General features: G+C 45.8%; 2 protein-coding genes across 2 annotated transcripts; both read right to left on the reverse strand.

Moving 5' to 3' along the window:
- Positions 1-4,651: 4,651 nt before the first annotated feature.
- Positions 4,652-6,529, reverse strand: LOC113464780 (proline-rich extensin-like protein EPR1). The gene is made up of 2 exons (XM_026816598.1): positions 4,750-6,529; positions 4,652-4,659 (listed from the first exon to the last, which is right to left on the reverse strand). The coding sequence occupies exons 1-2, from the start codon at positions 6,527-6,529 to the stop codon at positions 4,652-4,654; spliced, it is 1,788 nt and encodes a 595-aa protein (XP_026672399.1).
- Positions 6,530-8,336: 1,807 nt separating this feature from the next.
- LOC113464781 (uncharacterized) lies at positions 8,337-11,975 on the reverse strand. Its single transcript, XM_026816599.1, is given in 4 exon segments — positions 8,337-10,025; positions 11,078-11,329; positions 11,568-11,732; positions 11,898-11,975. Coding segments are annotated over 4 exon segments (2,184 nt in total).
- Between the last annotated feature and the right edge of the window lie 490 nt (positions 11,976-12,465).

Consider the following 12,465-nt stretch of genomic DNA (forward strand, 5'->3'; position numbering starts at 1 on the left):
ATTTCACTTAAAATAGATTAACATATGAAAAATCAGGATTTGATTATTTTATTTGATGCTTGATGCGAAACGTTCTCACAAAGAGTTTCGTTAAGCAATCGAACGAAACAATTCGCTTCATATTTGCGCTGCACTTGTGAGCTTAGCTTGCAATTTCTCAAGTTAGATTCACTCGTTTCTGCCTCGGTAGTCACCGACGATTGAACAGGTCTTCGGACGAGAAGTCGAGGTCGCACGTTCGCCACCCTTTTTCTTGCCAACCCTTGGACACAATAACGCGTCCAGTGTTTCGGAGGTCGAGCCGCTTAAAATATTCTTGGCGAGCGCACCCTTTCTTCGCGGCTGAGCTGCAAAGTGAACTCCGGTCCCACGGCGAGCCGTCGAGAAATCGACACTCGCATCGGTTACGTTTCGAGGGTGCAATCCCCTTTCCACTCAACTTTGCTCGAGTCGAGAGGCTGCGCGGAGTCGAGTGTAACCTTCGAGTACCTTCTTCAAAAGTCCGTAGATTAATAGATTTTAGGTGGAGAGAGGTCCACTCGATACTCTGGCGAACTTTTTAAGTGAATCGAAGGGACGAATTAATGCTGAACCAGTACAATCAAATTACTTTTGTTATATAATACTACTTTAAAAAAAACTTTTGTTTATATTTCGGTACGATAAAACTAATTACTGAATTGGGTAGCTTAATTATATGCAAAATTAAATCAAAATTGGAACTGTACATAAAAAGGGGTAAATGAGAATAAGATATTATGTCTCACGTATGTTTAATGTAACAATGATTGATATATAAAATAAAAAAATTGAACTATTATATTATTAATTATTATTGATAGTTGATAATAAAAGGGAAGACTGTGTGGAAGGATGGAAGACGTTTGTCCGCGCTTACCTCTTCCTCGAAGGTTCTTGTAGCGACCGGAAGTACGAAATCTAATTTCGGCTCCCGGACGATCGCGTCGCTTTTTTCCCCTTGCCTCGGGAAAATTTCCTGCGTACGCCGGACGCCGGTTTAAAAAGTTCCACGATCCGGAGGAGTTCGAATCGCTTGGGATATCACCGAAGCACGGCTTGATTATTTCCACAAAAGGGACAAACGACTACCATTTTAAATTGCGTTTTAAAAGTCGTTCGAATCCGAGTCAAACTGAAGGAAAAGTTTTAACATTTGATCTCGATGGAAATAATATTAAGTAGACGTTCATTTTTAAAGAACTAGTGAATGGATGCAAATTTCTTTACCGTTGCACCTTTCCTCTTGTTTAATTACGTGACTTTTCTTTTAAGAAAATGTATCTATAACAACTTGGTAACGAGGATCGTAACGTTTACTCATAATCCAGCTTTTTGCTGATCCCAATAGAAATTCGAATGAGAAGGGGCAGTGCGTGGGTAAATAAAAAAGAAGGAAGGGAGAGCACGGGGAAAAGTTTTCGCCAAACCGGATACAAGGAAGTTCCACCGTATTCGCGCATCCGGTCCCATAAATCTCGGACTCTTCCCGCCTTCTCGTGCCCGCCGGCCAAGTCACCGAGCCCTCACTCTGTCCGTCGAATAAATTTCCGATCGCAACCTTTTTCCAGTTCGCTGTTTCGCTTTGAATCGGTCGGTGCCATTCCTGAATCGTGATCGACAGTACGTAACAGAGAATCTGTCGATGTTCTCTGTCTTATCAACTTTGCGTAAAATTTTATTTCGAGAATATTAATCGAAGTTCGTACATTTTAATAATATAGATAACGATAATTGAGAGACATGATTAAATAGACAAATTTATTAAATATCGTCGATAAAATAGATATATAGATCTTTGATCGTAACTTCTGCATTACCAACTACCTTCTGGGAGGATTGAATAATTATTTGCTGAGTCGCGTTCTAGCTTATTGAAAAAATAATCAGAATCAGAATTCATGAGGATTAGGGCTAAGTATATGTATTTATGAGTTATTGATGACTCGGACAATAAGAGACAGTATAATAACGTAATTAACGCGTTGACAAATTGAATCGGCTCCAAATGAATATTCTTTTCATCGTGTCTGTACCCCGACGCTCTCTCGCTTGCCATAAATATTTCATGGCATCCCCGTGTCCGTGGAAAATCGAAGAACGTTCAACGATCATCCTCCGGCTGACACACCCTCGTGAAAATCTTCTTCAGAAAAAAACCATGAGAAACCGATAATCCCCCATCGATCAGAGAATATCGCGAAAATGAAAATCTTGTTCGATAATCAAAAATGAATCGCATAAAAATTCCGAAAGGGGTCAAAAATCTTTCAAACGATTAAATTTGAAAAATGTCTAAGTTAAAATTGTTCGTTATTTCGTGAACGATGTTTCGTCTATCTCGGTATAATACGGATCTCGAGGAAGCTAGCTGTACGTCGGGTTCCGAATAAGCGGATGGAGGGAGAGGCCATTAACCGGTAAAGAACGGCGTGAAAGCAAGGAGGATATTAGAGCGATCCGGCGATTGGCTCCGATGCAATTTCGCACGGTACAGCGGCGGCACGTTGGACGAAGGTGTTAAATTCACTGGATGTACGTCGGACGAGCCATTCTGGGGTAGCCGACAAATCCGATCGTATTTTCATCGACGCCAAATTGGCAATATCCTCGCCGGTGACGATTCCTGAATTATGCATCAGCCTCGGGGACAGTCGCTTCGAAGTTTATCCATCCCGCTCGTTTCCATCCGCAGCCTCGACCCGTTCGACTCTCTTCCACACGCTCCAGGAGAGTTTTCTGCCCTCGCAGCTACCACCTCCGCGGCCACCCGTTCCACCCACACCAGCGTTCACCCTCGCAGCTTCCGCTTCCGCCTTCTCCGCCCTCTCTTACTCTCGCTTCGTCTCTCCCTTTCTCGCGCCCCTGTCCGCACTCCCTTCCTTCGGACCCTTTCTCCAATGGAAACGTCACTTATTGGTCGAACGAAAGGGAGAAAAAGAGAGGACACCCTCGAATCCGACCAATCACGGTGAACGTCCGCGATAATGTTCGCGATATCTCTCGCGGTACAGACTCCGGCAAAACCATATCACGCTTCAAGAGCTCTACTATCGAGATGATTCGCTTGGAGAAATTCCCAAAGACCCTTCCTCAATAAATTTTCCAACGATTTTAAAGAATTACGAACATCGCGTCGAAAAAGAACAATTTTCACAAAAGCAATATATGCGTTAATTGTTTCTGTATATAAAGCGTGCTTATTAGAATTTACATATTTCTATCATTCAGATAGTTAAGAGTTTTATTATTTTGAAGAGTTTCTTAATAAAACAAAGCGATTATCAAAGGAACTTCGGAATTGAAACAGAGTCGATTAGACGTCTCCGCGACGGTGAGTAACGAAGCGTTACGAATAGATGAAAAAGAGAAGCGGAGAGAATCCGTGGATGATAATCGAATCGAGCGCGTTTGGAAACGGCCCTTAAGCCTTTACGAGAGGGGACAGACAATGGAAGGTAAAAGTAAAGCGTCGTTCTCGGAACGGAGGGCTGCTCACCCCAATAATAAAATGATAAGAACCCCGCCCGGCGTCCTTCACCCTCCTTCGCGCCGCCACCACCCTCTCCCTCGGCGTTGCTTCCTCTGCCCGGAGCCGACTCGTATATAAATGTCGATATTATTGTAACGAACCGCTCTTGATAGCAATTTCTCCTTCCACGGTGCTCTATCGTTCGGAGACGAGCCCACGCGATCGGACACTCGCAAATTCGTTGAATCGACCCATGAATTTATGGTTTCCGGATCGCGCGCGACGGCTTCCAAGCCTCTATTCGCTGCTCGTCCCGCCAGAGTTTTCCAAGCTTTATTAATGCCTCGCTAATTTGCATTCCGCGTGTGCAAGTATTTTTAGAAATCATTTTTATCTACATTTATGTAAATTCATAAGAGGGATTTACTACAAATGGATTTATTGACATTGGGTACGTGTTAGAACAATTTATCTGTTTCGTCGGCGGGTTTCACCTTGCGATCGGAGTACGCGAAAATTTTAGATAGTAACAGGGGACGAATACGGTTCTGGTTTCCTGAGTTTTCCCGAGCCTTTCTCTTCCTCAGCCACCTCTCTGCCTCTCTCATGTGTCTTCGATCGTAAATATTTTTACGCAGAAACCAGTCGATAGTTATCAATCACGAGGTCTATTCGAATTTAGACTTGGACTTCTTCTTAGAAATAAAAAAAAAAATTAATCGAATGTACGTCGAGTGTCGCGTGGCCGACGAGGCTCGTTCGTTATCTGAACCGAGATTCTTTAATACGCTGTCATTCGCGTAAAATCGAGGACCCTGAAGGAAATTGTCCATTTATGCAGGTTTTCTTTCCCACGATTGTGCAACGAAATTTAAAAGCGAAAGCGCGACATCAGACACGCGACCAAGGACACACACGTAACAAGCCGGCTCGTTCGCCTTTCGCGTTCCGTTCCTCGGATCTTTACGAGCGCCGGTACGAAGGGCTGGAACGGTGGATTGATCAATTTAGTCGGGACGCTCTCTTGGTCGATCCTGGGGACGAGAGCTGGCAAACCAGTCGACCGGAAATTATCATTGACGATCATCGATCCGGGTGACCGAACATCATTGTCTAATAGATCTCGTAAGAAACTGATTTCTTCTGCCAATGCGTATCTTGTTATTTACCTTCATTAAAAAAAACGTACGAATTAGATGAATAAAAAGAAATATTAAAGATTGTAAATTATACATGTATCATTTTATAATGAATCTTACTTCTTTCGGTGAATAGCGGCGACACCACCTTTTCCCGTTTCTTCTTCAGTTTTCTTTTTTCTATTTTGTCGTCGCAAGGTTTCGGCCTCTTACAAATTAGACTCTCGGGTGGACAGTAGTGCGGCTCCCTGGGACAGATATATGGTTCCTTCGGTTTGCACGGCGGTAACGTAGGTTTGGTCTTTTTGTCTTCTTTCATATCGTAGCAGGGACAGTCACCAGGATGCAGCTTCAGCGGTGGTGGACAAGGACATAGAACGACAGGATCTGTGGGTGGCTTTGGCATAGGCGGTGGCATACAGATTTCTTTCTTCCTCACTGGTCGAATTTCCACGCACGGTTCCACCATCTGTTCCGGCATGTCCGGGCAAGGTTTGGGTACGGCGAACTTCGGTGGAGGACACACGGACGGTCCGTAGACCATCTTTGGCGGTTTTGGTACCTTCGGCACGTCGCATTTACCTGGAGGAATGCATGAATCGAAACAGTCCTTCTTCTTCTTCTTTCCTTTCTGCATTGTTTTCTTGAGTTTCCTCCCATCGCATTTGTTCGGTTTCGCGTAGCATTCTTCCACAGAAGCGTTGGGCTTCTTGTCGCAGGTCTTTAGGCAACCCTTCTGCGATTCCTTTACGCAAATATCCTTTATGTCTTTACACGTTTTTGATTTTCCGGACTTCTTCTTGCCCAGTAGTGTCGAGAAAATATGAAACTCTTTCGTATGGATCTTTTGCGGATCGAATCTCGACGGGGCGAGATACGTGGACATCTTCCTCTTCTTCACCTTGTCGTTTTTACCTCTCTTTTTGCCGCAATCCCTCGGGCAAGATGGAAGACCCTCGGGACAGCGCGGTCGCTTGGGCTTCTTCTTGCAAGGTGGACAGGGTTTCGGGCATGGACAAGGCGGGGGTGGTTTGGGACAAGGACAAGGGCAGCAGGGTGGCGGTGGTGGGCAAGGTGGCGGCGGAGGACACTCCGGGCAAGGTGGACACGGAGGACAAATCTTGCAGGGTGGTGGCGGACAGGGTAATGGCTTTGGGCACGGTTTTGGCGGTGTACAAGGTGGACACGGTGGCGGTGGTGGGCAGCTAGGTGGAGGACAGGGTGGCGGGCAAGGACAGGGTTCGCAAGGTGGCGGTGGCGGACATTCCCGTTGCGGCGGGCACTCGGGACATTTCGGAGCTCTTGGGCATCTTGGCAAAGGCGGTGCAGGAGGTGGTGGGCAAGGCGCTGGACACCTGGGCGGCCTGGGCAGCTTGGGTAGCGGCGGAGGTGGTGGGGGCGGAGGTATCGTCGGGCATTTTGGAAGCCTGGGTAGTTTCGGCGGCGGGGGACACTTTCGGTAGCATATTTTCGGCGGTGGAGGTTTCTTCGGCGGCTCGGGGCAGGGACATGGACAGGGCGGCGGACACGGTGTCTGGGGCTGAGGACACTTGGGATTCTTGGGTCGTTTGCGACAGCACGGTGGTGCCGGCTGTACGCACTTCTCCGGTGGTAGGCAAGGCTTGGTTCGTTGGTACGGTTGTTTACAAGGTCCTCTCTGAGGACTCCTTTCGCCTTTACATTTCGGTGTAGTCTTGCAACTGTCCGATGGCGGAGCCGAACGGGGCGGCCTCTTCTTCTTCTTCTTGCCCATCAAGACGGAGTCGTTGCGAAACGATCTTGTCTGTTGTTGTTGCCACCAGTATTTCATCAGCTCTTTCGATAGACAGTTCCCGGGCCCCTTCGAGACGACAATAGAGTCGGGGCAGGTTGTGAAATTCCTCGCGCAGGCGAGTCCCATGTTGAGTCCCCATCTCGGAGAAGACGCCAAGATCCACCCGTTACGAAAGGACGATCCCAAAGAGAACTGGCTTCTAGCTCGGAAACTACCAAGTGCCGCGGTGGAAAATTTCAAAAGCGATCCCAGAGAGTTTGCGCTCGCCTATATACGGACGTAGACAGAAGAGAGATTTTTTGATCGTACAGTTTTAGCCCGCTGCTTCCGCCGCTATCTCCACGTACCCTCTGTCTCTAGGTGCTAGATCTTTTCAAAGAGCACCCGTCACCTAATTACAACATTTTTTCGTTTTGCACGGTTTCTTCGGTGGACACTTTACGCAAAACGGCTTCTTTTCCGGCTTCGGTTTCGAAGGGTAGCCCGGTGGACCCATGGGCTTACAGGGGCCCTTTGGTGGATGACATGGGCTCTTGCGCGGCCAGTCGGGCGGACCCTCGCCGCAGTCCGGCTCCCCGAGTCGTAGCTCTCCCTTCTTCCCTGCACCCTGGATGATCAGATCACATCACATTCCTTTTTATCTCTCTCTCTCTCTCTCTATTATCTTTGTTTTTGTTTTAACGGCTCTTTTTCCTCCGATTTGTCCTGGCCCACCTCCCTCCTTCACCCGTGAATCGATGATCGAACCGCGTACGAACGCGAACATTTGGACGATTGGAGATCGCGATCGCAAGGTGATTCTTCGCGACGAAACAATTTATTTTCAAACGGTTTATTCTTGTACGGATATATAAAAATGAGATACAGGGAATATTGGGACGATTCTTGTGAGCGAGTCTCCTCTCTTCTAGGGCACCGATGTTTGTTCGGTGTTCGATCGTTTCCCAACGTCTAACGGAACGTTTTCGAACGACACGTTAGCGAGCGGCACCGATGGCCGTCTCGTCGATTGTAGATCCATATCTTCTTCTCTGGTGGGTCTCCTATGGGGAAACTCTTTCTTCAGTTGGCCATAATCTATGCCGATCTCGTCCTCGTACTCCTCGCCTTGGGGGAAATAGTCGTCGTTCCGCGTTCTATCTTCCTCTTCGAGGAGCATGGTCCTCTCGCGGTACTTATTATTTTGCCGCTCGATAGTGCGGTTCTTCAGGCCGAGGATCCGTGAAACGTCGCCGTCGCGATCGATCGTCGTCGTCGTGGATCCCTTCGGGTCGGAAGTGATCGACAAAGGGCCCCTGTTCCTTCGGTCCGAGGCTCGCGCGATCGATCCATTGATTTCGAGTGGACTTGTACTCGTCCTCTGCGGGGAGAGAGGATGATCCGACTCATATCGTTTTTTTTTTTGTTTGATTTTGGTTTTGGTTTTTTTGTGTCTAATTTTCACGGTTAAATTGTTTGGAGATGAGGAAGAGGCAGAAGGGAGGTGGAGCCATAGCGACGAGTCTCGGTTACACGCGCTCCTCGATCACTCGAGTCAATCGAGCGCTCGCGACCGATTCGAGAGGCGACAAACTGTAATCTAATTAGATAAAAGTATGGTATATATTTAAGAAACTTACTTCGACGGCGTTACCCGGCAGTTGGTATCTCGTCTGGGTGCCTGGCGTGGCCTGCAGCTGCAATTAAAATCAAAACACACTGATGGTTTTTCTCTTTTCTTTTGCTCTTTTCCAATTTAAAATAAAGTAGACGAGAAATCGTTTTAACGTTTTATTAAAACGCGTTTATTCACGTTGGAACATTGACACGTATTACATTAATTTTATACTTTGTATCTTATTCTTATAATGTTATATAATTTGGACAAGTAGACACACCCGCGTTACATATAAACACTCTAGACCTCGTTTATTCTTGTAGAAAATAATTTTCATTAGTTGTTGATGCGTTCTCGTTTTATCATGGAACGGTTCAGAATATTCTTTATGTTGTCCACGCTGAAGACACTCTTGTAATCCATATGAAAGGCAAGAGTCGAGTACTTCTTGCAACCTTTACCTGGTTTCCCGCTGTCTTTGCACCCTGGCGCACGTACCACCGGTGGACACTTAGCTGGCTGTTCCGGCTTGCCGCACTTCTCGGTCCTCCTTGGCTTACACTTTGGTCTCTCCTTTTTAGTCGTATCTTTCTTGCAAGGGTCTCTCTTAGGAGTCTCCTTTTTGCAAGGGTCTGGTTTCTTGCACTTCTCCCTCTTTTTGCATTTAGGTTCCCTCTTCTTGCAATCATCCTGTCGTTCTTTGCAGGGTGTTGGTTTCTTCTTTTCTTTCTTGTCCTTTTTTTTGTCATCCTCCTTGCATATAGTTTGGCCGTAGATTTGTTTGCCTTGACTCTCGGCTGGCGGATCCTTCTTCTTTCCAAACAGTACAATGTCTTTTGAACGATCAGAGGGTTCCACGAGAATCCCGTCGAAGGCCGGTGCCATTTCCTCGGTGGCGAACAATGTGTCAAGATTGTACGAAACCAAACTCGTCGTAGAGCTCGACCTTCGCCTGTTGCTTTTTAGAGTCTCGAGGAACTGCGCGATCTTCGACGACACTTTCTGCACCGTCGACAGAGACTCGTTGCTCATTCGTTCGTTTTCAGATTCGTAGCTGGATGTAGTCCTACCCACGCTCATTTCAGAATTTCCCGTCGATGATTGTTCCACAGAGATCGGGTTCCCAGTTCCCGTGAACGTTTCTAGCAAGTTTGAATTGTCGTCGCCCGGGGCATTCACGTTTTCAATTGTTTCAGGCGGCAAATCGGTTACAGAAGTGGTCACGTTCATCCTCTCTTCGGGTAGCTTCGTACCGAATTTCTTCTGACTTGTAACTCCAATCGGTTTGATTTGATTCTGATTTCGCACGTACAGTTTATCGATCTTGCAGCCAGTGTAGTTACTGTTACGACGATCCGCGATCGCTTCCTGGACGTCCAGGAATCTAAAGAAGAAATTAGCTAGCGGTTTTCGTCTCTGTCGGACCAATCCGTACAACATTTTTGGTTTCTTGTCGCCCAGGGCTGCAGGGATAGTCCAGTTCTTCGGTTTTCCCAAATTACTCGGCCGTCCAATGATCTTGCTCGTCGCATCCTCGACGATCTTCACCTCGTTGAATTTTTTCACGCGTATCTTCTTCTTATCGTTGCACTTTTGTGTTATTAAAAAATTCTCGGTCACTTTCTTCTCCGCGATTTGCTCCGAAGAAATCATATTCAGCTTCTTGCCGAAATCTTTCTTCTTCAAATAATTTTTTTTATCCATCGAGCCGGTATTTTTCAACGATGCGGCAATTTTGTCCACGTTTCTTGACGACTTCGCGTTGGCCGCGATAAAGGCATGCGTGTCAGCGTGCTGCATGCGGTTTCCATCGGGCAACAACACGAGGGTCGAGTACTGTCGTCGCGCGAACGCAGCGACGTTACCGTCAATAGTATTCTGACGGCTCTGTGTTGCGAAATTAGAAAAATGTCTACGGATCTCGGAAGCGATGCGAACACAGTCGTCGCCGGCGTCCCGGATAACGGGCCCCATTTCGGCGAGAACTCGAGGGCTTCGTAGCTTGCTACCATACGCGTTGTCCCCCTGAGAACAGACGGAGAGACGATTTCAAGGTTTGTTCGAACTTGTTCGGGTATTCTTTATCTTTGTAATAATCCCTCAGGACAGAGGAGGGGATAGAAGACGTAACTAAACCCTTTGCCAAGGCATCATTTCAGTGACAAACGTTCTATGAAGACTTCGTAATTACAAAGATAATTGTATTCTATTTATATAAGAATATCGAAATTTTATTCACTGTGCACTGATTATTTGTATTTAGGAAGAATTGATTTAATCTGTAGAATTATACATTTCATCGACGATCGCAATCTACAAGAGATTGCATCTCGTAGAAATAAAATGAGTTCTGCTGTGAAGTTGGAGTCAAAATGGAAGCGAACAGCTTTTGTCATAGAAGTCTTCAATTGTATTAAATGGTTTTGAGAAAGAGCGAAAGGGATTGCGGTCAAGGAAAATTCCTCGTAGCCTGGCAAATGGTTGAACGTTTATTTGGCAGATTTAACGTATTCAAAGCCCGTTCATCGTCTCTCGTCATAGCATTTTCTCAGGGAAAGGGATATTGCAAAAAGAGGCGCGCGGCGCACGGACGTGATCGGAATTGTACGTCGACTCGCGGCAAAAGCAATTCCCCCTAGGTGCCATTCCTTTTTTTTACCCTTATCTTTCGCGAATTAAACCTACGCCGGCTTATGTATTGCATCACGGAAAACATTCTGATTGGCCGGCTCCTCTTTTCTTTCTCATCTCTTAACTAGTAACGAAACTTTGCAATAAATCGATCTTCGAAAATGCTTATCGTGATCCATCACGAATGAAGATCGTAAAAGACCGTTTTGAAAATTCGCACGAAGAATAGCGCCGCCTCGTCAGCTTCTCATCCCTATCCTCCTCCTCATCCTATGTTCGCGACGCGGTTCGAAACAAGTCGACGAGACGCGCCATCGCGTTTTCTCTTTTTATCAGATAATAGTTCTTTCGTCTCGATATTTCAAATAAAACCGTGCGTTCACTTTTCGTATCGAGTTTAATCAAATTTCGTTAAACGATTCACATTTCAATTTAAAGTCTCTTACCTGTGACCCTACCGCTGGCCTCGGCGCCGGGCTCGTGGCACACTCCTCAGCGATCGGCAGACGACGCAGACTTTCCACCAGCTCTCCTGTCTCCTTCTTAACAAAATACATTTTTATAATTAGTCTACTGTTCAATCCGTAAATTCAGCTTGAAGCAAATATGTACTGCTATTTTGTATTTACCTCGTGCATAGGAAGGTAATCACCTTTGCTCGTCCTCGATTTCTCCAGCATCGTTAACATACGCGAATTCTATTCAATAGGACCAATAACGAGAAGTTAAATGAATGAACAACAAAGATTGAAATGAATGGATTGTAGGTTCTATGTATTTGTAGAAAAGTCGAATTCAGGTATGAATGATATAATATGAATTCAGAATGCGTGTAATGTATGAGCCGTCAATAGCAGCGCGTCAGAATGCTTGAACGGTGGAAGATATTTGTTCAAGCGGTACGATATATGCAGTTTAGTTGGAGAATAAGCTTACCGCATTCGGCTGGCCGTTGCTGAAGGTTTTCGGTTTGATGTGCGCTGCGTGTCGTTTGTTCAATGCGGCCACGTCGTATAGCGCGAGTACGTCGAGCTTCGAAGTTTGTTTCAGCATCTGCGAGAGAGATCGTCCAATTTCCCCTGCACCTCCAACCATCGCCAGCTGCACGAACAATTCAAATCGCAAAATGATATATTGTTTCGAGTATCCCTTTAGCGTTCTTCATTGTCCAGTTCTCTCTCGTTAAAGGGAACCCGTGAATGTCCCCCGGAGGGGACGGGAAATCATGGGATGTTGAAACTCGATTTTAAAATATAATTTCGGCACCTTGATGTTCTCTTCACCAGCGTGGAATTTCTGCTGACCGATGGTTTTCACGATGGACTTAGCGGCCCGGGAAAACATTGTTATTCCTGTTGGTCTATTACTGGAAATTTTTGTAACGCCTTCATCGGGCGCCCGACATGTCCAAATTATGGCAACTAACGGTTCCCGTTACCAAGAACGATGCATTTGTTTCCGACGTGAAAAATGAAAATCGCGCGCCGGATCGAGTCGTTCACGGAGACTGTGACTTGATTCTCTTTTGGAAATTTGCGTTCTTTTCATTTTCAATCGATTCAATGTTTTAATTAACATGATTCATCGAACAAACTTCCTAATTTTTAAAAATCTAACATCGGAGAGATATATTAAGATTAATGAAAGACTAATACAAAAGTGGAGTGTGGGAAATATATAAAAAAAAGAGGAACAACGCAAAGCTAGATTTAAATTAAATAGCCGCAATCCTCGTAACTGCAGCCATCTATTCGAGATACACGAGACCCGTGCAAAATCGCTTTTGATAACGGAAGGTATGAAACAGCAACCTGTATTATCGTTCATCGCTCAG

The sequence above is a fragment of the Ceratina calcarata genome, unplaced genomic scaffold, assembly GCF_001652005.2.
Source record: "Ceratina calcarata isolate Rehan_Ccalc_2016 unplaced genomic scaffold, ASM165200v1 scaffold53, whole genome shotgun sequence".
In the NCBI taxonomy this organism is placed as follows: Eukaryota; Metazoa; Arthropoda; class Insecta; order Hymenoptera; family Apidae; genus Ceratina; species Ceratina calcarata.

Coding starts and splice junctions, on each gene's coding strand:
- LOC113464780 (XM_026816598.1), bottom strand. CDS start 6,529: ATGGGACTCGCCTGCGCGAGGAATTTCACAACCTGCCCCGACTCTATT.